Source organism: Mustelus asterias, chromosome 2, assembly GCF_964213995.1.
Source record: "Mustelus asterias chromosome 2, sMusAst1.hap1.1, whole genome shotgun sequence".
NCBI lineage: Eukaryota > Metazoa > Chordata > Chondrichthyes > Carcharhiniformes > Triakidae > Mustelus > Mustelus asterias.
In genome coordinates, this window is record NC_135802.1 from 44,070,009 (window position 1) to 44,097,775 (window position 27,767).

General features: G+C 44.9%; 1 protein-coding gene across 1 annotated transcript; it reads right to left on the reverse strand.

Annotated features, from left to right (window-relative positions):
• Nucleotides 1-5,591: 5,591 nt before the first annotated feature.
• Nucleotides 5,592-8,056, reverse strand: otud1 (OTU deubiquitinase 1). The gene has a single exon (XM_078234314.1). It carries the CDS (start codon nucleotides 7,628-7,630, stop codon nucleotides 6,404-6,406), a length of 1,227 nt encoding a protein of 408 aa, XP_078090440.1. The 5' UTR covers nucleotides 7,631-8,056; the 3' UTR covers nucleotides 5,592-6,403.
• Between the last annotated feature and the right edge of the window lie 19,711 nt (nucleotides 8,057-27,767).

Below are 27,767 nucleotides of genomic sequence, written 5' to 3' on the forward strand. Positions count from 1 at the left end.
GAGTGTTGTTGGAGCTGCACCCATCCAGGCAAGTGGAGAATATTCCATCACACTCCTCACTTGTGCCTTGTAGATTATGGACAGGCTTCGGGGAGTCACACGGTGAGTTTCTCGCCATAGGATTGCCAGCCTCTGACCTGCTCTTGTAGCCACACAATTTAGACAGCTACTCCAGTTCAATTTCTGGTCAATGGTAACTCCCCAGGATGTTGAAAGTGGGGATTCAGCAAAAGTGATAACATTGAATATCAAGGGATGATGGTTAGATTCTCTATTATTGGAGATGGTCATTGCCTGTGCCGTGAATATTCCTTGCCACTTATCAGCCCAGGTCTGTGTATTGTCCAGGTCTTAGTATTGTCCAGGTCTTACTGCATTTGGACATGGACTGCTTCAGTATCTGAGAAGAATGGTGTTGAACATTGTGCAATCATCAGTGAACACTCCCACTTCTGACCTTATGATGGCGGGAAGGTCAATGATGAAGAAGCTGAAGCTAGTTGGGCCTAGGCCGCTACCCTGAGGAAAACCTGCAGTTATGTCTGGAAACAAGACAATGGCCTTCAATTACCACAACCATCTTAGTTGTTCTAGGTATGACTCCAACCAATGGAGAGTTTCCCTTTGATTCGACATTGACTCCAGTTTTGCCAGGGCTCCTTGATGCCAGACTTGCTCAATTGCTGCTATGATGTCAACGGCAGTCACCTCACCTTTGGAATTCAGCTCTTTTGTCAATATTTGAAGCAAGGCTGTAATGAAGTCAGGAGCTGAGTGATCCTGACAGAACCCAAACTGAGCATGAGTGAGCAGGTTATTGCCAAGCAAATGCGATTTGAAGGCACTGTTGATGACCCTTTCCATCATTTTGGATGATTGAGGGTAAACTAATGGAAAGGTAATTGGCTGGATTGGATTTGTCCGGTTTCTAGTATAGAGGACACATCTGGGCAATTTTCCACATTATTAGGTAGATGCCAGTATTGTAACTGTACTGGAGCAGCTTGGCTAGGGGTATACCAATTTCTGGAGTACAAGACTTTGGTACTATTACTTGAATAATTTCAGGACCCATAGCCTTTGCAGCACCCAGTGCCTTCAGCCATTTCTTGATATCACATGGAGTGAATCAAATTGGCTGAAGACTGGCACTGGTGATGCTGGGGACCTCCGAAGGAAGCCCAAATGGATCATGCGCTCGATGCTTCTGGCCAAAGATTGTTGTGAATGCTTCAGACTTATCTTTTGCATTGATGTGCTGGGCTCCTTCATCATTGATGGGGATTTGTGGAGTCTCTTCCTTCAGAAGTGTTTAATTGTCCCCCATCATTCATGACTGCAGAACTTCGATCTGAACTGTTGGTTGAGGAATAGCTTTGCTTCGTCTATTATTTGCTACTTATGCGGTTTGGGATGTAAGTAGCCCTATGTTGTAGCTTCACCAGGTTGACACCTCATTTTAGGTATACATGGTGTTGCTCTGGGCATGCCTTCCTGCATGCCTCTGCATTGGATACAACTGAGTGGCTTGCTAGGCTACTTCAGAGGAAAGTTAATGAGTTGCCACATTGCTATGACTCTGGAGCCACATGTAGGCCAGAGAGCGCATACTGCAGATTGCCTCCCCTAAATGACCACAGCAAATTAGATTTTAAGGACAATCTAGTAGTTCCCTCCCACCAGATTTTCATTCCAGATTTATTTAATTAATTGAAGTTAAATTCCCGTACTGCCGTGATGGGATTTGAATTTATATCTGCAGAGCATTAGTTCAGTCTTCTGGATTACTGATCAGGTTACAAAACCCACTATACCACCATTCCAAATAGCTAGTGTTGAGAAAAATCAGTTCCACTGAGAATAAAATTGGATATAGTTTATTTTGTGCTATCTTGAATAGCATTAAGTTGAAAAGCAATTTATTTTTAATAGGTTATGGGGGGGGGGGGGGGGGGGGGGGGCGGGGGGGGGGGAGGAAAGGTGGGCTGATCTATCTGAAATTTCTCTTCGTACAAGGCTTCATTTTTTTGAATGCACATACTAAATTATTCCATAACTACGTTGTTGTAATTGTTTCAAAATATTTTTCATCTGGCTATTTATCTCCTGGCCAGTTCATGTTGATGGGTTAACTATTATTGTTTTGCTCTGGGATTATCTCAACGGTCTACTTCCTAGTGTGACTGAGGCATTGTTGAACCTGAATTCATCCTGTCCTTGAGAGAAAATGCTGGAAAATCTCAGCAGCTCTGGCAACATCTGTAAGAAGTCTCACAACACCAGGTTAAAGTCCAACAGGTTTATTTGGTAGCAATGACAAATACCATAAGTTTATTTGGTAGCAAATACCATAAAAACCATAATACCATAAGCTTATGGCATTTGCTACCAAATAAACCTGTTGGACTTTAACCTGGTGTTGTGAGACTTCTTACTGGGTTCACCCCAGTCCAACGCCGGCATCTCCACAACATCTGTAAGGACAGAACAGCTGACATTTCAAGTCCAGATGACCCTTTGTCAAAGCTTTCATCCTGCCCCTGCCCTTGACATTTTGTGACCCACTTTGTTCCTGATGCATGCCCGAGTGACCTTGGAGAAAAATTAGGTGATGTTTACCAGCTTTCCTTGTCAGAGAGTCACAGAAATTCACCTTCGATTTATTTTATATTCATTCATGGGATGTGGACTAGGTGCCTGGCCACTTGTACAGTGAATATTGTACAGATTTTGCTGCATTACCCGAGGTTTTGCAAATGATAAACATAGAATGGTCAGACCCACTTCTGACCTGATGATGAGGGAAGGTCGCTGATGAAACATGGTTGGATCTAAGGCATTACCCCAAAGAAGTCCTACAGCAATGTCCTGGTACTGAGATAACTGACCTCAATCAGCCAAAACCACCTTCTTTTGTGCAGTGGAGAGTCGTCATCTCTCCCTCCGACTTGTTTCTTGCCACACTTGGTTAAATGCCACCTTGATGTCGAGGGCAGTCACTCTCACCTCACCAATGAATTACCATTTAATACATTTTCAATTTCTAGCATCACTTTAGTGTTCCTGCCTTGCAGTGAGGTGAGATGGTCGAGGAATTCTGTTTTGGAGCATTGGATTTATGCAGCTCTCTCCACTAAGACAAATAACACCCACTTTACTTATCCATGATAGTTGTTACTTCTTTGCCTATAAAAAGACTAGAATATTTTCTACAAATTTGATTAACATTTTATTGGTATACATTGTTTAGTTATAATTGCCACTGCTTTTTTTTCCATTTGCAGGATGTGGGTAGCGTTGGCTGGGCCAGCATTTATTGCCCATCCCTAATTGTCCATTTTTGCACACTCCCATTAGGTGTAGATGGTTTGACTTTCCTTTTATACAGTGGCTGTACAGGCACATGACAAGTGAGAAGCAAACATTTCACGTACATTCTAAGTCACTAGATTTTGGTCTACTCGATCTGGAACTACAGTTGGCAAAATCACCTAGGAGGAAAAAGGGAGGGGAGGCTCTTGTTTCACATAGTTTGTCAAAATAAATACCAAGATTAACATTCCTTTGTAAGAGGAAAATGTGACGAATGTTCTTGAAAATGCTGGGAATTTCTACTTGTGTAAACTAATAAAAACATCAATTTAGTTGGTAATTAACATTTTTTTTAAAACACATCATAGTTTTATGCAGTAAGGAAGACCTGATGCAGCTCTTTTAAAGACCTATCCAATTAGCCTCACTCATCTACATTTTCCCCATAGCCCTGCAACTATTTCCTTTCCAATTTTATATCCAATTCCCATTCAAAAGTTACAACTGAATCTACTTCCAAACCTATCAGGGTATTCATTCCAAATCATAATTCGCTGCATGAAAAGTTCCTTTTGCCTGTTATCCTAAATCTGTGCCCTCCGGTTAATGACAGTCTAATTTTTAAAAAACCTTTTCAAAAGCATATACAATTGTATTGCCCTTGACCAAATCCCTTGGTGGGTTTACATAACAGCTGATGATTTCCACTTCTATACTTGCCAGCAGTTGATTTACTGCTCATTCATCCTGATGTGCACAGAAGCTGAAGCCCAGCATCCAACCTTAGTACTACTGCAAGTTTCTACTTCTGATCAGTACAAAATTTCAAGTGCAAATTCAAAGTAGTCTCACATTGCAGTTCAACAACACGGTGTCAAGTGCAGCTTAAAACAAATATTCATGGGGTGCCTTGGAACTCTAGTATACTTTATAAAACATTTACAGATGTTGCTACTATACTCTTAAACATTTAAATGTAAATACTGAAAACAAGGATTGCAGTATGTTTTCCTTTGTACAATGGATACCCCTACAGTGCAAATTTAATAAATTCATAGTACATAGAAACCATTGATCTGCGCCACTTTTTATACTCGACATAAACTTCCCTCCAACTTATTTCAAAGAACAAAGGAAAGTACAGCACAGGAACAGGCTCCTGGGCCCTCCAAGCCTGTGCTGATCATGATGCCTTAACTAAACAAAAGGAAAATCCTTCTGCTCTGTTCATGTATCCATCCAGATGCCTCTTAAAATGTTGCTAATGTGCCTGCTTCTACCACCTCCTCTGGCAGCACGTTCCAGGCACCCACCACTGAAAAACTTCCCCTGCAAATCTCCCTTAAAAACTTCTCCCCTCTCACCTTGAACCTGTGCCTCCTTGTATTGACACTTCCACCCCTGGAAAAAGCCTCTATCCACCCTATTTATGCCTCTCAATTTTGTAGACCTCCATCAGGTCTCCTCTCAGCCTCCATCTTTCCAGTGAAAACCATCCTAGTTTATTCAGCCTCTCCTCATAGCCAACACCATTGAAGATCAGGCCGCATCCTGATGAACCTTATTTGCTCTCTCTCCAAAGCCTTCATGTCCTTCTGGTGATGTGGTGGCCAGAAATGCATGCAATACTCCAAATGTGGCTTAACCAAAGTTTTACATAGCTGCAACATGATTTCCCCAACTCTTGTACTCAATGCCATGGCTGATGAAGGCAAGTATGCCATATGCTTTCTTAATTAACTTGGCCACCTGTGTTGCCACTTTTAGGGAACTGTGGACCTGCATGCCCAGATCCCTATGTTAATGTTCCTAAGGGCTCTGTCATTTTGAGTATAATTCACACCCAAATTTGATCCTCCAAAATGCATCACCTCACATTTGTCCGAATTAAACTCCATCTGCCATTTCTGTGCCCAAGTCTCCAATCTATATATCCTGTTATATCCTCTGACAAACTCCAATTTATTTAATCGGACCTCTTTTTCCTCCCCTTGATGTACTTATCTAGATTGCCCTTATTCTTTGCATCAACTGCTCCACATAGAATGGAGGTGGTGGTTAGGATGTAAAATTCACTATTTGATTTAATGATTATTGATGTGTTCTGTTCAAAGATTTGAATTCAGCAATATTCACTATTCTTCAAATTTGCAGTTAAATTAAAAATTCTGTTCAATTCATATTAAAATGGTACGTTTTACAACTAAATCTCATAGCAAAGGCCCTCTTATTTCTGTATTAAAAAAGTGTGAAATATTTATTCTAACAACCACTTAAGAGAAATGTTACATAACTTTTATTCATTCCATGTTGATTAATAACTTTACAATCAATACAAATACAGTAATTGCAAACTGGTTACAAGTTCGACCCTGCAAACCACTTTAAGAAGTTAAAACTTCAAAACATCTTGGACAGCGTATAAAAGTCAGCATCAGTGAGATGGCAGATAACAGACAGTAATAAAATTAGTAATTACGACTAAACCTTAAAGATCTGAAACCTCTATTCTAATCAATTATAAAATCAAGGTGGCAATTTAGTGGCGACCAGCCACCTGCCAGAATACCAAATACGAGAACGTAACCAGGTATTACAGTAACAAACCAGCAATTGCACAAAAATGCAATATAAAGTCTTTCTAAAAAGTGTTCTTCAGAAAAGAAATCTCTCCAAAGCAGAGACTAAACATCAGTTGTTTTCCAAACATCAGAAATTTAAGATTAAAAAAAACATGCCTAATGAGACAATGCTGTCCCATTCAATCCTATGGTCTCAACTCCAATAACCCGATTAAAAATTCAGGTGCCCCGCAACCTTCATTAGTTTGAGCTCAAACATTTGGTAAAACATCTAGGAATTCACACATTTAATTAAGGCGATACTTATAGAGTTGAATTTACGATCCATTTTAAAGTGCCATTAGCCCAATCAGAATGTGTAAGCATATAAATATAAATAAAAACCATATTAACAAACTTTACATTTCTACTTCACGCTGCTAGTCTTGCTCATTCATATCACTTTCACCAGGGAACCTCAAGTCCAGACATAAACCTTCTTTCACACGTCGTAGTGCGGGAGAAATGACTCAAAAACACCCATTTTGCTCGATGTACATTTTTGAAAGAGAAGCTGCCATGGACTTCGCTAACTCCTCGTCTCGTTTCCTCTGAACGTGTGTCTGTGTGCACCAGGTCTCATACTCTGGGTTGGGCAAGGACTGATCAAACACAGCGTCGTAGTGTCCATTGCTGAGCCAACTCAACCATATGCTGGATTTCGATTGATCTTCTGGGCCAAGACAGTGCACCATGGTGGAAACAGTGGGGCTTTCCAGGCTACCTCCTGTGGTCAAGTAAATGTTCACGTTCAGCATCTGGCTCATAGTCAGCAGCTCTGGGTAACCAGCCCATGCCCCGTCCTGGGCAGCATTGATCAAGAACTCCCCAATGTCCCCTTCAATGATGGGATTAAACTCGTCCAGGTGATCTGCGATGTGATGGACTGTTTCCTCTCTCAGGTCCTTGTGCATGCTCTGGTCGCCATACACAGCTTTACTCACGGCCCTGTACAAACAGTTGCCGTCTGGAATAATGTGGAACCTGTATTTCTGTCGCTCCCTCAGGTAACTATTCTGCTTCTCCACCTCTGCCAGGTAACGCGCCAGCTTGTCGTTCTTATCCGTCCTGTTCTCCACCACCAGGTCCACCGTCCTGAAGCCACCATCCAGCTCCCAGGGGCTGTTGTTGTGCTGCTCAGCCGCCTCCGAGGCCCGGTGGCCCGGCCCGGCCCAGTCCTGGTGCCCCCGCCGCTCGGTGCCCTCACCGTCCGACAGCTGGAAGAGGGACTCGGCGCCCGCCGGGCCGGGCTGCAAGGCCGGATTTGACCGCTGTCCGCACCCGGGCTGCTGCTGCTGCTCCTCCAGCTCGACGGCCGGCTCCCCGTCCGAGACCTCGGCCTCAACCTTGCGGGATCCCTCGCTCAGGATGTCCTCCAGCCAGACGCCCTGCGGCGGGCGGCCGAGGGTGGGCTCGGCCTGCTGGATGTGGATGGGCACCATCCTCTCCAGAGGCCGCAGGGGGATCCTGGCGGTGGAGGTGTAGAGGAGCGGGCCCGGGGCCGGAGCCGGGCCCGGGGGCAGGAGCTCGCACGACGAGAAGGCGGGCATGGCGGAAGAAGAGGAGGAGGAGGGGGCGGCGGCTTCGCTCTTCACTCCGACGCTGTGGCTGTCGACGGGCGCTTTGTCCGGCGCGGGGATGGAGACTTTGAAGGCGGCCCCGGGGTAGTGCGTTAACACGCTGCTGTAAAGGTGCATGTCGCGGCGGCGGCCGCCGGCCCTTTTATAGCGGCGGCCGGCTGATGATGGTGGTGATGATGATGATTAAAAATAGCCGCTGTCATCACCGGCTCCAGGAGCAGGCTGACCCGGGGACACGATCCGATCCCTCCCTCACTCCCGGCTGCCCGCACCTCTAATTCCAACTGCGACACTCAGGCCTAACTTTATCCCCATTACGTCAGCGCCGCTGCCCTAAATCCAGGAGATTTCCCGCAGCTCAAGGTGGTGAATCCGGGCGGACAGGCCGCGCCACAGAGCTTTCTGGAACACCACACTCCACCAAGCCCCCTCCCCCGCCGCCGGCCCTGACCTTGTTTACAACCGCGGCTCGGCTACCTCACCGCACTGGAATGTCACATCCGGCCCCGGAGCAATGGCAAACCGGGCCGGCCAGATCCCGGCCCCCCACTAACCAGGCTTCTGTTCCACCCCCAGTCTCCCAACACCCCACCCGAATCATAATCCTCCCCCCCCCTACTGTCTCCACAGAACCTGCCCTTACCCTTTGCCAATCTCTCCCACACTTTCCCGGTCAGTTCCACCCACTAACCCCCTTAACTGATCTCTATTCCCCCCCCCCCACATCCCCCCGCCAGTCTCTCTTCTCTTCCCCCTACCGTCAGTCTCTCCCCTCCCCCCCCCCCCCCCACCAGTCTCTCCTCACTTTCCCCCTCGCCAGTCTCTCTCTTTCCCCATCTCTTCCCCTCCCGCCAGTCTCTCCTCTTTCCCCCTCCCGCCAGTCTCTCCTCTCTTCCCCCCCCCCCCCACCAGTCTCTCCTCTCTTCCCCCCCCCCCCACCAGTCTCTCCTCTCTTCCCCCCCCCCCCACCAGTCTCTCCTCTCTTCCCCCCCCCCCCACCAGTCTCTCCTCTCTTCCCCCCCCCCCCACCAGTCTCTCCTCTCTCCCCCCCCCCCCCCAGTCTCTCCTCTCTCCCCCCCCCCCCCACCAGTCTCTCCTCTCTTCCCCTCTGGCCAGTCTCTCCCCTTTCCCCCTCCGGCCAGTCTCTCCTCTTTCCCCCTCCGGCCAATCTCTCTTTCCCCCCCGCCAGTCTCTCCTCTCTTTCCCCCCCGCCAGCCTCTCCTCTCTTTCCCCCCCGCCAGTCTCTCCTCTCTTTCCCCCCCGCCAGTCTCTCCTCTCTTTCCCCCCGCCAGTCTCTCCTCTCTTTCCCCCCCGCCAGTCTCTCCTCTCTTTCCCCCCCGCCAGTCTCTCCTCTCTTTCCCCCCCGCCAGTCTCTCCTCTCTTTCCCCCCCGCCAGTCTCTCCTCTCTTTCCCCCCCGCCAGTCTCTCCTCTCTTTCCCCCCCGCCAGTCTCTCCTCTCTTTCCCCCCCGCCAGTCTCTCCTCTCTTTCCCCCCCGCCAGTCTCTCCTCTCTTTCCCCCCCGCCAGTCTCTCCTCTCTTTCCCCCCCGCCAGTCTCTCCTCTCTTTCCCCCCCGCCAGTCTCTCCTCTCTTTCCCCCCCGCCAGTCTCTCCTCTCTTTCCCCCCCGCCAGTCTCTCCTCTCTTTCCCCCCCGCCAGTCTCTCCTCTCTTTCCCCCCCGCCAGTCTCTCCTCTCTTTCCCCCCCGCCAGTCTCTCCTCTCTTTCCCCCCCGCCAGTCTCTCCTCTCTTTCCCCCCCGCCAGTCTCTCCTCTCTTTCCCCCCCGCCAGTCTCTCCTCTCTTTCCCCCCCGCCAGTCTCTCCTCTCTTTCCCCCCCGCCAGTCTCTCCTCTCTTTCCCCCCCGCCAGTCTCTCCTCTCTTTCCCCCCCGCCAGTCTCTCCTCTCTTTCCCCCCCGCCAGTCTCTCCTCTCTTTCCCCCCCGCCAGTCTCTCCTCTCTTTCCCCCCCGCCAGTCTCTCCTCTCTTTCCCCCCTGCCAGTCTCTCCTCTCCCACCCCCCCAGTCTCTCCTCTCTTCTCCCCCCGCCAGTCTCTCCTCTCGCCTCCCCCCCCCGCCAGTCTCTCCTCTCTTCCCCCCCCGCCAGTCTCTCCTCTCTTCCCCCCCCGCCAGTCTCTCCTCTCTTCCCCCTCCCGCCAGTCTCTCCTCTTTCCCCCTCCCGCCAGTCCCCCCTCTCTTTCCCCCCTGCCAGTCTCTCCTCTCTTTCCCCCCTGCCAGTCTCTCCTCTCTTTCCCCCCCACCAGTCTCTCCTCTCTTTCCCCCCCCCGCCAGTCTCTCCTTTCTTTCCCCCCCCCCCGCCAGTCTCTCCTCTCTTTCCCCCCCTGCCAGTCTCTCCTCTCTTTCCCCCTGCCAGTCTCTCCTCTCTTTCCCCCCCCCGCCAGTCTCTTTCCCCCCCCCCGCCAGTCTCTCCTCTCTTTCCCCCCCTGCCAGTCTCTCCTCTCTTTCCCCCCCTGCCAGTCTCTCCTCTCTTTCCCCCTGCCAGTCTCTCCCCTCTTTCCTCCCCCGCCAGTCTCTCCCCTCTTTCCCCCCCCACCAGTCTCTTCCCCCCCCCCCTCCGCCAGTCTCTCCTCTCTTCCCCCCGCCCTCTGCCAGTCTCTCCTCTCTTCCCCCCCCCCCCCTACCAGTCTCTCCTCTCTTTCCCCCACCTCGCCAGTCTCTTGTAGCATAAAATTGCCACTCAGATTCTGCAGCTTGAAACTCTCGAGAGAAGGTAGTGGTTACAACTGGCCAATTAGCCATTTCTCAAAGGTTATCATCAAATTACAGAAGTTTGAAAGAAACATGTCAAAATCTAAGATGTAAGAGTGGTGAAACTGTGGCTTTGAAAGCTATGCTTTCAGCATTGCTCTCACGATTTGTGGAGTTTAAATTCCATAGGTTGGACGCAGCACCTGGAACAAACGTTTCACAAATTAGTGAATCCCATCAGTGGCTGACAAAAAAATTGTAACAGAAACTGAGCTGCAAGAAGCTGTTTTCTGTCTTCATGTGTCAGTCACTTCTAAATATTTTAGAACTGATAGTAATCCTATCCAAAAGGTCAACTGAAAATAGCACTCAATTCTTTGGTCTAAGGTTATTAAAATAATAATTAACAACTTCAGAAAGGTAAAGAAAAGATATTAAGGAGGTAATGTATGTTGCAATTATGAGGTTTAAAGATTGTTGTTTTGGCACTGTGTCATTAAACCTTAGGGTAAATATGAATAGGGAACATGTGACGCATGTTGAAATATGCCTGACAATTGGCTTGGTGATGGGGCTAAGGAAGGCCTAGGAAAAATGATGCAAGATCTTCACACTTGCAAACAATGGCAAAGGCAGTTGTGATGCTGGTGGACAGACTGAGTATCCAAGTCCCAGAAAAGCATTGAGAATGTCAGGTTATAAACGGCTGCACTTCAACCTGTCCATTTAATTCCAAGATGAAAAACCAATTCTACCTGGATACAAGACTCATGTGATTCATATTTCCATGGGGAGGGCAGATAGGAAGCTATTTTAAAGATTGGGTTACAGGCTTTCCTTAAATATCACAGACAGGTGGATTAGTCAGCCATGGTCTGGGGGAGAAAGAGCGAGTAGCTGGAGGCTGAAAGTAGATGGTTCACTGCATAGGAATGTGGTTGAAAACTTGTCCTTGGGGTTGAAAGATCAAATTAGTGAAGAGTTAAAACAAAGCTATATGATTCACCTAGCTTGTGCTAGAGGGAGAATCTCCAGTAATACTTTCACTATGAGAGTCATTTCTGGAGTGAGAAATGATGAGGCTGAGAAAGAAAAAGAACAATGAAGTAAAACCTCAGGAGCTAAGAAACACTTTGGACTGATTTCAGGAGAATTGAATGTCTACTTAAATGAGAGTGCAATGTATACCTGTGAAATGTGTTTGTTCAGTTATGCTAAAATAAAAAGCAAGATATTCTGTGGCTTAAAGTACAAGATATTGATAGCGTTTAGTCAGTAGAGCATTTAGTCTTTTATTGCAATAAATGTCTTAAAACGTGAAATGTTGGTGTTAGTCTTTTATCATTGAATTAACTGGAAGTTGGAATTTCTTTTTAAGCATTATCAGTCTATTGCTATCCCTGGGTCTATCCTGCTAGTGGTACAGTACACACCCACCAGAGGTGGTGACACAGTGATATACAGTCAAGAGGGAATTGTCTCAGAGACCTCAACATTGACTCTTTACCACATGAAGTCTCATGGCATCAGGTCAAACATGGGAAAGGAAACCTCCTGCTGATGACTGTCTACCACCCCCACCCCTCTCTTCAGCTGATGAATCAGTACTTCTCCATTTGTGAACACCATTTCGAAGAAGCAGAGGGTGGCAAGGACACAGAATGTACTCTTTGTTGGGGACGTCAACATCCACCACCACAACTGATTGAGCTGGCTGAATCTTGAAGAACATGACTGCTAGGCTGAGTCTGTGGCAGGTGGTGAGAGAAGGACCTACTCGATTGCATCCTCGCCTGTCTACCTTGCACAGAGGCATTTGTGCATGACGGTATTGGTAGGGGTGACCACTGCACAGTCCTTATGCAGACAAAGTCTTGTCATCACGTTGAGGATATTTACCATTGTGTTGTATAGCACTACCACTGTTCCACATGGATCCAGAACAGATCTAGCAACTCAAAACTGGGCATCCATAAGGCTCTGTGTGTCAGCAACAGCAGAATTGTATGCAACCACAATGTGTAACCTCATGGCCAGCATATTCCTCACTCTACCGTGATCATTAAGCTGGGTGATCCGCCGTGGTTCAATGAATAGTGCAGGAGAAATGATATTAAAGATAGAGCACAGGACTATTTGCATACTAAGCAGTTAAAACAGCATGTGATAGAGCAAAGTGATCCCACACCAATGGATCAGCAGTCCTGCCACATCCAATTGTGAAAGGTGGTGAACAATTAAACAACTAACTGGAGGAGGAGACTCCACAAATATCCCCATTCTCGATGATGGGTGCAAAAGACAAACATGAAGCATTTGCAGTCATCTTCAGCCAGAAGAGCTGGGCAAATAATCCAAACCAGTCTGCTCCTGAGGTCCCTAATATCACAGATGCCAATTTGATTCGCTCCACAAGATATCAAGAAACAGCTGAAGTCACAGGATGCTGCAAATGATATGGGTCCTGACAACATTCCGGCAGTAATAATGAAGACTTGGGCTCTTGAGTTAGCGACATCCCTTGTCAAGCAGTACTAGTACAGCTACATAACTGGCATTCACCCAACAATTTCCCACGTATCTGTTCACAAAAAACAGGACAAATCCAACCAATTACCATCAGTCCACTCTCAATTATCAACAAAGTTATGAAAGGTGTCAACAACACCATTTCAAACAGCACTTGGAAATACCTGCTCAACAAAGCTTAGTTTTTGTTCCACCAGGACCAGTCAATTTATAACCTCATGGCCTTGGCCCAAACATGGACAAAGGGGAGGTGAAATTAGGTTTGCAAACCGTCCAGGATTGGCATGGAATCGCCAGAAGTCAAAGATCAATTTCCAGGGCACTGGTTGTGCGCAACCCTGGAACAAAATCATTGGGACATTTTTTTTGGTCATTTTTTGACCATTTCATCCAATTAGGAATTCAATCTTTTTGCTTTTGAATTGCTGTAATAAGGATGGATGCATTGGCTGACTAATGGTTGGAGCGTGGGGGAAGTCGTGTGATGAAACCTCCAGGAATACATTCAGTCACAGATGACAACCATAGGTGAGAGTGACTGCCCTTAACATGAAGGCAGCATTTGCCAGACTGTGGCAACAAGGAGCCCTAGCAAAACTAAAGTCAGTGGGAATCAGTAAGAAAACACTCCAATGATTGGAGTCATGCCTAGCATTATGGAAGATTGTTGTGGTTTTGGAGCTCAATCATCTCAGTCCCAGGATATTGCACAGTAAGAAGTCTCACAACACCAATTTAAGTCCAACAGGTTTAGTTAGAATCACGAGTTTTCAGAGCACTGCTCCTTCATCAGGTGAATGGAGAGAGAGATTTCACAGATGCGGCATATATAGACAATTGCAAGATAATGGTTGGAATGTGAGTCTTTTCAGGTAATCAAGTCTTTACAGGTACAGACAGTGTGAGTGAAGAGAGGGATAATCACAGGTTAAAAAGGTGTGAATTGTCTCAAGCCAAGATGGTTAGTAGGATTTTGCAAGCCCAGGCCACATGGTGGGGGTTACAAGCAGTGTGACATGGACCCAAGGTCCCGGTTGAGGCTGTCCTTATGTGTGTGGAACTTGGCTATCAGTTTCTGCTCGGTGATTCTGTGTTGTGTGTCTTGAAGACCATCTTGGAGAACGCTTACCCGAAGATCGGAGGCTGAATAGCCTTGACTGCTGAAGTGTTCCCCGACTGGAAGGGAACACTCCTGCCTGGCGATTGTTGCACGATGTCCTTTCATCTGTTGTCATAGCGTCTGCATGGTCTCGCCGATGTACCACGCCTCTGAACATCCTTTCCTGCAGCATATTAGGTAGACAATGTATATTGTCCAGACAATATTGTCCAGACGTATATTGTCTGTGCGGAGTTTGCACATTCTCCCCATGTCTGTGTGGGTTTCCTCCAGGTGCTCCGGTTTCCTTCCACACTCCAAAGATGTGCGGGTTAGGTCGATTGGCCATGCTAAATTGACTCTAGTGTCAGGGGGATTAGCTAGGATAAATGCATGGGGTTATGGAAATAAGGCCTGGGTGGGATTGTGGTCGGTACAGACTCGATGGGTGGAATGGCCTCCTTCTGTACTATAGGGATTCTATGATAATTCCAGACAACGACAACACAGGATATTGCTGCAGATCATTTGCACGGTGGTGTTCTAGGCCTAACTGCTTTCAGCTGCATCATCAATGGCCTTCTCTCCATCGTGAGGTCAGTGGTGGGGATATTTGCTGATGATTACACAATGTTCAGTATACCATTTACGACTTCTCAGACACCGAAGCATATATGCAGCAAGACTTGGACATTAGGTTTGGGCTTTGCCACACGTGCCAGGCATTGACCATCTCCAACAAGAGAGGACCTAAACATCTCCTTTTGACATTCAATGTTATTATTATTGCTGATTCCCTGATATCAACGTCCAGTGGGTTACCTTTGACCAAAAACTGAACTGGACCAGCCATATAATTACTCTGGCCACAATAACTGGTCGGACACTGATTTCTGTGGTGAGTAATCTACCTCCTGACTCCCCAAAGTCTATCCACCAGTTGCAAGACACAAGTTAGGAGTATGATGGAATACTCATCCTTGCCAGGAGGAGTGCAGCTGCAACAGCACTTGAGAAACTGAGCACAATTCAGGATAAGCAGGTTGCTGAATAGACATCCTGTCCACCACTTTAAACGTTCACTCCCTCCACTACTGACACACAGTGGCAGCAGTGTGTACCATATACTTGGCAACTTGCCAAACCTACTTTGGCAGCAATTTCCAAACTGGTTGGTAGTTTCTTCCGTGGCAAGGAGACTCTGAACCTGCTGGAAAGTATATGATGCAGATAGACATTTGGATCATTCTTAAAAGTCTATACATTTGTATTTTATATATTGGATGCTGGTGGTTTTAATCATAGAAATCATAGAAACCCTACAGTACAGAAAGAGGCCATTCGGCCCATCGAGTCTGCACCGACCACAATCCCACCCAGGCCCTACCCCATATCCCTACATATTTTACCCGCTAATCCCTCTAATCTACGCATTCCAGGACACTAAGGGGCAATTTTAGCATAGCCAATCAACCTACCCTAACAGTTTTATTTGGGTTCTGGCTCAGCAATGAGTGTCCTTCAGAAACTAATGTAACATGCAGATTAAAAATTAACAGAATAAAGTGGAGAATGTCAACTGCAATAAAATATATTATTGTTCTCATTTACAATCACAATAGGAAAGTAAGTGCGACTTTCAGAATTTAAAATAAACCATATGCATCATGACTCGTTGATAACATGGAACGGTTATTGATGGACATAGCAGTGCAATTAAACAAACACCTAACAACTTCTGTCTCTGGCAAGGCTAGTATTTTCTGCCCATCCAAAGTTTTACTGTGAAGTTGGGCCCTTTTCTGATGGCAATTCTGCAGTCACATATAGGCCACAATAAAGCTGGCAGTTTAAATCCTGTAAAGGACATTAATGAGAAATGGATTTTTATGACAATCCAATGGCTTCATGGTCAATTTGATCTTTCATTTTGAGATTGTTACCTCCGCCACTGAAGGTGGATTGCAGTAATGTTTTTGCTGTTTAGTTCATTTGTAAACAATCTATCTCAAACTAATGGACAAATTTCAACAAAACTTGGAACGCAGGTAGAGTATGTCCCGAGGATGAACGTTAGTTGAAGATACAGATCCAAATCCTGAAATTTGTAAAGGATCCAATAACATTGGGAGACATGGCAAATTGACTTTTTAAAGAATGTTGTGGGTTGTTTTATTTAGAATGCTTTTTATTGTTTCAGGATTTTGTGGGTTGTCTCAGCTTGTATAGTGGAAGTTGTCATAACTGTCAAAATGTGAGCAGAGATTTCAGAGCAGGTTGTTGTATGTGCGTTAGCCTGAAACCTCTGCAGTGAGATGGAACCTCTTAATAAAACAATTTACCTTACAGCTTTCTCATTACAGAGGAGCAAGAAGGCAGGGGAAACCTTAAAAAGAGCTGCACTTTTTCCAGGAACATTGAGTTAATGCAGTGTGGTAGGAGTATATGCTCTACTGAGTGCCCTCTTCATTTGTTTAAACTGAATTCAAATTAGCAAATTGTTATGGCAGAACTTGAACTAATAAGGATACAACCACCAGTGCTTTAATTAATTAATTCCTCCAATTAAATATTGGGAAAGCTGAAGCTATTGTTTCTGGTCCCTGCTCCAAACTCTATTTCCCATCTGCTGACTCCATTCCTCCCCAGGCAACAGTCTGAGATTAAGCTAGTTTGTTTGCAACCTTGGTGTCACACTTGATCCCACGATGAGCTTGCAATCTCAAATTAGTTCCATCACTAAGACGTCTATTTCCATTTTAATGATGTCATCCCACTTTGACTGTGCCTCAGTTCATCTGTTGCTGAAACCTTCATTCATTCCTTTGTTACCTCTAGCCTCGACTATTGTAACACACTCTTGCAGGTTTCGCACATTCTAACCTCCTTAAACTTGAGGCCACCCAAGATTTTGTTGCCTGTGTCTCAAGTCCCCAGTCACCCCTGTGTTCACTAACCTACAATAGTGTCTCTGATTTTAAAATTTTCATTCTTGTTTTTAATCACTCCCAGCTGTAGAACCCTTTTGACTTCTCAAGAGTACTGAAGGAAACCTTGAGAAACATTCTTATTATGTGGAAAAATTAAACGACAAAATAAAATTATTATTGCACAATAGGTTCAAACATACAAAAACAGACTTAAAAGATATTGCATGTATACATTTTGTAGTAGGGCAAACCCAGGGAGTGTGGGCTGCAGCAAGAGAGGAATGAATGGAAAGGGTTAAACAGACAGCCTGACTGTAGTATCTACACTCACTGCAGACAGACACACAACAAATTACAAATAACTACATTCACTAAACAGTCACACCCCAGGTGAGATCTTTCCGAGGTTACAGGAACAATGAGAATCGATACCACTTATCAAGTCTCCACAATGTCTAGAGGAGCTATTGTGCCTCTGGAAAACTAATCAAGTATCAGAGAAATGGGGACAATTAACACACCATCGAAATCGGCTTGACAAACAACGTTTTGATATTGTAAACAGATTGACAGGATAAGTCCAGGAAACGATTAAAGTTAAAGTACACAGGACAATGGATCAGCATAATGTGATCAAAACAGAACTTTGACAAATTTAAAGTGACAATATGATGACCTAATCAAAATGTAGCACTTTGTAATGCAAAAAAGAATAAGAATGTATAAGAACCTATGATTAGCAGAGTAGCTCGGAATCAAGCTGGAATTACAGCTCCAAGTTCTGCTCTCTCTCATGCATGTTGAATAAAGCTGTTTTTGTTGAAGTTCTATATGGTCTCGGAAGACTCATTTCGTTCATTCCCTCTGACACATTTATAATAAAAAGTTCTGTTATTCAACCAGTACATCCAAGTCGTACCTTTTTGTCATTTTTCATGGGAGCACCCTCTCACACATACTCCATCATTCACATCCACTCTCACACATTCTCACTCTCACTCACCATAATCCATTCTGATCCTCATGCACTCTCACCCTCAAACATTCTCACCCTCACCAACTCTCGTCCTCACCCACTCTGACCCTCACCCACTCTTTTATTTTTGTGTCAGACAGGAATGAATAATTATTGTAATTCATACACATATTTTGAATATGAACTATTGCCTATTTACCGTCAACCCTTTTGTAAGGTTCCCCAATCTCTCCTTGTCAATTCTTGCCTCATACCCTCATAGTTCCCTTTATTTAGATTCAGGATGCTAGTTTCGCATTCAACTCCTTCACTCTCCATCTTCATGAAGAATTCTATCACATAATGGTCCCTCTCGCCTAAGATCATCAATTAATCCTTTCTCATTGCATTGTACCCAGTTTAGAATAGCCTGTCCTCTGGTTAGTTCCCCAACGTATTGGTCTAAAAAAACCATCATGTACACACTCCAGGAACTCCTCTCCACTATACCATTGCTAGTCCAATCTATGCGTAAATTAAAGTCACCCATGATTAGTTGTACCCTTATTGTATGTATCTCCGATTTCTTGATTAATATCTTCCCTTGTATCTCACCCACTCTCATCCTTTCTCACCCTCACCCACCCACACTTTCATCCACTCACCCTCATTTTGCACCTCCACCCCCTCGGCCTCCTAGCTTTGTCTCCACTTGGCTCTCTCCAGTCTCGGGTCTTCTCTGGCACCCCTGGCCTCGGCTTCCCTTGAGGCCTCTGGTCCCACTCCTCTCTCCCCCCCCCCCCCCCCCCGCCTTGCTCTTCTCTCACCCGTCACCCCGGCCTTGACTCTTCTCCGTCCCCCGGCCCTAAGCACGGCTCTCCTTGGGGCCCCATCTCTTCTTGGGACCCATGGCCGGACCGACCACAGAATTCCTGAACCCAGTTTGGGAACATCTGCCCTAACCAATACAGGATGAGCTTGTACATCATGTTGAACCCTTTAGCCACCCTTTTCTACCTGAAAAACTGGTACTACCTGGTGTAATTTATTGCCAATTAGCTGTTCATTCCACTGTGATGTTAAACCTGATATAAAAAGAAAACAAAATTTGTAAATACTCAGCAGGTAAAGCAGCATCTGTCTGACCTGTTGAACAGTTTCAGAAATCGAGCATCCTCAGCATTTTTCTTTTATGTTAAAAGCGTTTCCAGGTTTCACATGGTAGCAGTTTCAATTCATGTAAATGGGCTTTAAAATTCAATTCAACAATCTGTAGTAATTTGAAACTCAGAAGGATTTATGCATTGATTTTTTTCTCTTAGTCTGCTGCAATGTTCCAGTGAATCCCGGCACAAGCTGGAGGAGCAGCAGCATCTCATCTTCCAGTTGGGCATGTTGCAGCCCTCACGACTCAACGTCTAGTTCGGTAACTTTAGATTGTGAAATTTCTCGTCCATGTCAAACCCCTTTTAAAAATATATCCCATACATGTATTGCCTCAATGCAAACCCCTTCTCCTCCTACACCAGGCCATCTGTCTTTTGTACTTAAAGTTGCTACATCTTGTGGCAATCTGTCACAGCTACACTTTAATATCACACAGTCTCCCTCTCTTAAGTTCTGACGAAGAACGACAACTCTGCTTTCTCTCCTCACAGATGCTGCCAGACCTACTGAGTTTTTCCAGCATCCTTTGTTCTTGTTCATTTACTAGGTGTTTATTGAAATGAGATCTACTCTATAGAAACATAATCAGTTGTTAGTTCACTAGGTTTATAGATATTCAGAGGAGATTAATTATTAACCTGTTTAGGATGTAGAAAACGTGGCTGTTTATGAAGTTGTAATTCAAAACATCCAACACACTCTCTACTTTGCCAGAGGAAATATGCTAGGACTATTGTTGCACATTTATAATCTCAACACATTCATCTTCAAAAATTCTTCCTAAGATATTTGTGGTACAAGTAACTGGCAATATATCTTTTGGTGCAACAAATAAATATTCCTTTTTGTCAGACTTTGGTATCAGAAATGTTGTAACCTTCAGATGGATATTAATTCTGGGTATGCGAAGTCTTGCCTTAGAGACATCAATCTCAGCTTATATACAACTCTTCTGCACAACCTGGTATTTTTCGTTATTATTTTGTCTTGTTATTGTCTATTTTTTTGTCGTGGCATTAGAAGCAGTTTGGAGGAAGTTCACTGGATTGATTTCAGATTTGAGGGGTTTGTCTTCTGAAGAGAGATTCAGCAGTTTAGGCCGATATGCTCTAAAGTTTTGAAGAATGAGAGGAAATCTAATTGAGGTATAAAATATGATAAACTAAGTAGACATTGAGCAGATGCTTCCTCTTGTGGGGCATTCTAGAACAAGAGGTCATAGTTTTAGGATAAGGGGTAACAGATTAAAACAGAGAGGAGGAGAAATTACTTCTCTCAAAGGGTCATGAATCTATGGAATTCACTCCCCCAGAGTGCAGTGGAGGCTGGGCATTGAGTAAATTTAAGGAGGAGATAGACAGATTTTTAATTACTAATGGGTTGAAGGGCTATGGAGAATGGGCAGGAAAGTGGAGTTAAGGCGGTGACAGAATCAGCCATGATTGTATTGAATGGGCAGTACAGGCACAAGGGGCTGAATTGCCTACTCATGCCCCTAGTTCTTATATTCTTTAATACAACAAATCTTTCTACATCCTTACAAAATTACTGACTGGAAGCAAACGTAATAGGATTTGTTAAAAGAATATGTGCTTGTAACATTTCATACCTGGCCTGCTGAAGGCACAAAGGCCTGGTGGGAAGGAGATCAATTTTGCACATTGTTGAACGTTTGTTTTCAGCAATGTTGGTGTGAACAGATGCAGGAGAATTATGAAGAAGCAAGAAACTGAGGGAACACACCTGAAAAGTTGCACAGGCTGAAGATCTTGATAGCAGAAAAAAAAGCAGAAGCTAAAATCAAGCTTAAATTTCCACTGGATCCCTGTGGAAGCAACTTCAACAAAGCAGGGGCAGCAGCCTGCAGGATGAGATAAAACCTTTTGAAAGTTCCAGGGAAGCCAGTCCTGTGAACTATTTATTTTAAAAATTTGTTTAAGTTTATTTATTAGCGTCACACGTAGGCTTACATTAACACTGCAATGAAGTTACTGTGAAAATTTGTGAGGCAGAAAACTCAGTTACACGTTTGTCGCCAGCTCGACCTATGACTCAGCGCCCCCTCTACATGGTCCTGAGTCTGGAGCACAACAAAGAAAAACACTGAACACGCACATTTAATTGAAAGCCCGAGGCCTTCGCAAGATTTTCATCCTCTCAGCCAGTGAGACATCTGCCTTCCCCACCTGAACCCAACCCACGGCAGGCTGCCATCATTCAAATGACAGTAAGGAGTCTAACAACACCAGGTTAAAGTCCAACAGGTTTATTTGGTAGCAAACGCCACTAGCTTTCAGAGCGCTGCTCCTTCGTCAGGTGAGTGGGAGATCTTTGTCAGGTGAGTGGGAGGTCATTCAAATGACCCACAGTCACGACCTAACCTGTGGATATTTTGCAGCTTGTTCCTTCTCCAAGCCTGTTGCTGTCATTTTAAAAGTTGTGCCATCGGTCCAAAGTTTGCAAAAATCTTCTCAGCAATACCAGTGATGTTATTTTGAAATTTTTCAATCTTTTAATGGGACATTGGCACTTTGAAAATTTTCAGCTGTGGATATCAGCTTGTCATTGGCACGTCAACATGCCTTAGCTATGGCCCAGACCAATCTCACAATTGGAGTTATTGGAGAAAAAGATTCTGCAGATAAAGCATAGCTGCAGGATTAAATAAAAAGTTGGAGGCAGAACATCTTAGCATATTACTTTATTTATTGGGTCAATTGCAGATGATATCATTGCCAGGCAAGCCATAGATGAATCATCTGCTAAGTTTGGAGAGGTTTTGCAATCTTTTGACCTCTTTATCAACCTGAAATCCAACAAGTCCTTGGAACACACAAATTTAACAGAGAATGCAGCAACCTAGGGAGCCTTTTCAATGATCTCTAACACAAGGCAAAAGGATGTGAACATGGAGATCTGAAATCAGAACTCCAACCTCCAGGGCGCTCCCCCCACCCCGCCCTTTGGACGACCATGCCAGCGCTGCATGTGAAACACGCCTACAGGAAGGACCAATGTTCAACAATGCTGCTAAATGCTTCTACTGTCACAAACAGGGGCGCTTCAGCATGCTATATGTAAGTCGCTCCCCCATGCCTTACAGATCATCTGAGATCCATCCACGAAGTGTGGCACGTGGTACAGTGGTTAGCACTGCTGCCTAACAGCATCAGGGACCCGGGTTCAATTCCAACCTTGATTGACTATGTGGAATTTGCATATCCTCCCCATGTCTGCGTGGGTTTCCTCTGGGTGCTCTGATTTCCTCCCACAGTCTGAAAGATGTGCAGGTTAGGTAGATTGGCCATGCTAAATTGCCCCTTAGTGTCCTAAGATTTGAAGGTTTGGGGGATTAGCCATGGGAAATGCACAGCATTACAGGGCTAGGGCAGAGGGATGGGCTCTTTCAGAGAGTCGGTGCAGACTCAATTGACCGAATGGCCTCCTTATACACTGTAGGAACTCTATGATGATTTGATGAAGTTGAGGCAACTGACCCAAAAGACACACATCCCTTCTTCCTGGCCGACATTAGACGATGTGTCTCTTCCTTCTGGAATGTGGCCATCTCAGCAAACAGCCATCTAGCCAATTTCAAATTAGGTTCTGGTGCCTGAGTCAACGTCCTAACAGATGAAGAATGGTGGTCCAAGGCCACTGAGTCTCAATTATGAATACCTCACTTTATGGTGCAAGCGGAGTCCAGCTCCCAAGAGCCATTAAGACACAGTCACAAACAGATCACAGAAGTTACATACGTTGTGTGAAATCAGCCCTTTCACTCCTCAGTAGAGATGCCTGCACAGCTCTTGACCTTCGACCAGCAGAAGACATGAAGACAACCACGGTTCCCATGCAACCAGAAACCCTGGTCCTCTCAAAAGCCCAATTACAAAGGAGCAACCAAGCATTGTCTTTGTTTGCAACCTCTCTCCTCTGTTCATGGAGCATGTCTGTTCTCTTTTTCAGGTCCCTGAACCGAACCAAGGGCCAGACCAACTCATGGTGCAAGGGCTTACCACAGTACCTCCAGTGGAGGTGACGTAGAGCCAGAATGACTTTCAACTGAACCTCTGCTTCCACCAGCAACTACCATACAATCAGTTGAGATGTTGACCTACACACAGCCCCAGCAACTATCAGCCAGTATGATGAAACCACAGAGTCCACTGGAACCAGGTAGCAGCCCAACACAAACAGAATTCAACAAAAGTGAGCCATCTCTGCACTTTTCTTCCATCCACACGGTGGCTTCCCCTCAATTCCAGGCTTCCAGATGTCAGAAAGTAAAGTAAAATAAAGTTTATTTATTAGTCACAAGTAAGGCTTACGTTAATGCTGCAATGAAGTCACTGTGAAATTACTGTGAAGTTACTAGAAAAGGCAGAAGAAGATGAAGAAGGATGCAACTGACAGCTGGAATGACTACCACTCCCATCCTCCCAGAAAAAAATAACCACCACTCATGGTACCAAACCACTGCTGCTCAATCTGACCCACCAGCCGTGGTGCAACACTCACCAAAGGAAAAAGCGCATGAAGCCATGCCTGCACCTGGCTCCAACTAATGATCTGCCACCCAAGATCAACAATCCCTACCTAGATCCTAACACTCTCCCAAATGGTTGGCGAATGAGATATGGCAAATCACCTCAAATCCTGATTTCAAAGACCTGAAAGGGAAAATGTGTTAATGCATGCTGTCAATGCTGTAATGCCAATCACAAAGTAGTTAAGAGTTAGAGGAGTTATAATTGCAACACTGAAGTTATGTACATAAGCCTTATGACAACACAAGACTTGAATCAAACCGCAAATAACTATTGTCAGTCTGTATCCAAGGGATAAAGACTTGGAGGGAGATGTAAATACAGGATCCAGTACATTATGGGTTAACCTGGGAGTGAGTACAGTACATCCCACCAGTGATGCAAGAAGAAGCTTGATCTTGAGCTTAAGTCAACAACGTAGCGCTAGATAGCAACATGTAAGGACATGCCATGGAGTCCTTTCCGTACCTGTACCTTCTAGTGTAAATATACACATAGTTCAGTAATGTTACTAAAGACTTCTTGGTAACTCTTACAGGACTGCTTAATGGTGTCCAAGTAGTACACCATGGTAATGACAACCCAACAAAATACCAATGATTTTTTCTATATCCTTACTAAATTACTCCTTGGAAGCAAACATAATGGGATTTGTTAAAAGGATAAGTGCTTGTAAAATTTCATACTTAGCCTGCTGGAGGCAAAAGGCCTGACGGGAAGCAGGTCAATCCTGCACATTATTGAATGTTTGTTTTCAGCAATGTTGATGTAAACAGATCCAGGAGAATTATGAGGAGGATATTTGTTCAGGGTCACTTTAATATATCTTCCAGTTAGCAGGTTATAGCAGCATCGATAAAGATTTGGTACAGATTGTTACCCTCTTTCTTAGCAACAGTTGATGGCTGCCTCAGGCATTCCAGGGGAAAACTGGGAAAGACTGAGGTGAAGAACAAAGAGGGTAATGTTGGTCTTGACATGAAACAGTGATAGTGAATTTTATGTGTCACATGATTTTTTTTCTTTTGAAATCTGGTTTTCAGGTTTTTTAATTATTTGTGTACATAATAGTAGCTTGTTAAAACCCTCGTGGAATTGGGACATTATTATTTCTGACACTATGAAATCTGCCTTTGAATCTCATTCAGTACCCATACTTGTTTGATTACTTGTTAAAAAGTTCAGAGTTTGCTGTTAATGTTTGCCGCGTTTCTTGGAATTTTGTGCTGTGGCACAGTACTCACTAAGAAATGGATTGAGATTTTCTAGCTACCAGGTAAAGTGTTATTGTACATTGCCTCTTTGTTCTTTTTTCTCCTTGAGGTGCAAGAAAAATGTGAAGATTACATATTATTAGAATTGAAGCAAACCCTTTCCAAAGAGTGTCTTTCCATCATTTTAATCATATTTTTAAAAAGTGAATAAACGGATAATCACCAATGCTTATTTTGTATTAATAATGTTACATTCCAGACATTTGCCTAACATTCTTTATTTTCCTCCTTTGAACTAAATTCAACCTTGTATCTGCTGTGACTGGGAACAACATGCACTCGGGTGAACAATTCACCCTATCATTACTGCGGTAAAAAATGGAAACTGTGATTTATCTGAAGCAGCAAAACACCATACTGTCAGATCATGTCGTTAAGGATCAAATTTATTATGAGAAAGAAACACACAGAGAAGCAAATCAACAGATAGTATAATATGGCATTTATGTTTTTGATTATTTAAGAACATAGAAACATAGAACATAGAAAAACTACAGCACAAACAGACCCTTCGGCCCACAAGTTGCGCCGGTCATGTCCCTACCTACCGAGGCCTATATATAGGCTTACCTATAACCCTCAATCCTATTAAGTCCCATGTACTCATCCAGAAGTCTCTTAAAAGACCTTATCGAGTTTGCCGCCACCATCATTGACGGCAGCCGATTCCACTCACCCACCACCCTCTGAGTGAAAAACTTACCCCTGACATCTCCTCTGTACCTACTCCCCAGCATCTTAAACCTGTGTCCTCTCGTAGCAGCCATTTCAGCCCTGGGAAAAAGCCTCTGAGAATCCACCCGATCTATACCTCTCAACATCTTGTACACCTCTATCAGGTCACCTCTCATCCTTCGTCTCTCCAAGGAGAAAAGACCGAGCTCCCTCAACCTATCCTCATAAGGCATGCCACCCAATCCAGGCAACATCCTTGTAAATCTTCTCTGCACCCTTTCAATCATTTCCACATCCCTCCTGTAATGAGGCGACCAGAACTGAGCACAGTACTCCGAGTGGGGTCTGACGAGGGTCTTATAAGGTGCATCATTATCTCCCGACTCCTAAACTCAATCCCTCGATTGATGAAGGCCAGCACACCATACGCCGCCTTAACCACCTCCTCTACCTGCGAGGCCGATTTAAGAGTCCTATGGACCCGGACCCCAAGGTCCTTCTGATCCTCTACACTGCTAAGAGTTTACCCTTGATATTATACTCCTTCATCCCATTTGACCTGCCAAAATGTACCACTACACATTTATCCAGGTTGAAGTCCATCTGCCACTTCTCCGCCCAGTCTTGCATCCTATCTATGTCACGCTGCAGCTTCTGACATCCCTTCAAACTATCCACAACACCACCAACCTTCGTGTCGTCGGCAAACTTACCAACCCATCCCTCCACTTCCTCATCCAGGTCATTTATGAAAATGACAAACAGCAAGGGTCCCAGAACAGATCCCTGGGGCACTCCACTGGTGACTGGCCTCCATTCAGAAAAAGACCCATCTACAACCACTCTCTGCCTTCTGCAGGCAAGCCAGTTCTGGATCCACAAGGCAACAGCCCCTTGGATCCCATGCCCTCTCACTTTCTCGAGAAGTCTTGCATGGGGGACCTTATTGAATGCCTTGCTGAAGTCCATGTAAACCACATCTACTGCTTTTCCTTCGTCAACGTGTTTAGTCACATTTTCAAAGAACTCCACCAGGCTCGTAAGGCACGATTTGCCTTTGACAAAGCCGTGCTGACTACTTTTGAGCATACTAAACTTCTCTAAATGTTCATAAATCCTGTCCCTCAGGATCTTCTCCATCAACTTACCAACCACTGAGGTTAGACTCACCGGTCGGTAATTTCCTGGGCTATCCCTATTCCCTTTCTTGAAAATAGGAACCACATCCGCAATCCTCCAATCCTCCGGAACCTCTCCCGTCTCCATCGACGACGCAAAGATCATCGCCAGAGGCTCTGCAATCTCTTCCCTCGCCTCCCACAGTAACCTGTGGTACATCCCATCCGGTCCCGGCGACTTATCTATCTTGATGCTATTCAAAATTTCCAACACATCCTCTTCCTTAATGTCGACAAACTCAATCTTCTCAGTCCGCCTCAATCCTGTAGTACAACCACCCAGGTCTTTTTCCACCGTGAATACCGAGGTAAAGTATTCATTAAGCACCTCTGCTATTTCTTCCGGTTCCGTACGGACTTTCTCACCTTCACATTTTATAGGTCCTATTCCTTCACATCTCATCCTTTTACTCTTTACATATTTATAGAACGCCTTAGGGTTCCCCTTAATCTTACCTGCCAAGGCCTTCTTGTGACCCCCTTCTGGCTCTCCTAATTTCCTTCTTAAGTCCCTTCCTACAAGCCGTATACTCATCTAGATCCCCATCATCGCCTAGCTCTCTGAACCTATTGTACGCTTTCCTTTTCCTTTTGACTAGGTTCAGCACAGCTTTCATGCACCACGGTTCCCGTAACCTACCAAAACCTCCATGTCTCGTCGGAACGTTGTCATGTAGAACTCCAGACAAACATTCCTTGAAAATCTGCCACCTTACTTCAGTACGTTCTCTCGAGAATACCTCTTTCCAATTTATGCCTCTAATCTCCTGCCTGATGGCTTCATATTTCCCCTTACTCCAGATAAACACTTTCCTAGCTTGCCTTAAATCTGTTTCTGATTATTTAAATCATTTTCTGAAACTGTAATATAAGTCTTTGGCTTCTCAGAATCCTTTAAATTGAGAATTTTGGTAACCTTCTTACTGAGCATAGCTCTTCACTCGTTGAGTTCTCCGGTTTCCTCTCAAATTCCAAAGATGTGCGGGTTAGGTGGATTGGCCTTGCTAAATTGTCCGTTAGTGTCAGGGGGATTAGCAGGGTAAATACATGTGGGTTATGGGGATAGGGCCTGGGTAGGATTGTTGTCAGTGCAGACTTGATGGGCCGAATAGATTCCTTCTGCACTGTTACAATCAGCTGGGAATATGGTCAAACCAGATGAGCTAAATATATGGCATAAGTTATTCTAACAGGAGT

Coding starts and splice junctions, on each gene's coding strand:
- otud1 (XM_078234314.1), bottom strand. CDS start 7,630: ATGCACCTTTACAGCAGCGTGTTAACGCACTACCCCGGGGCCGCCTTC.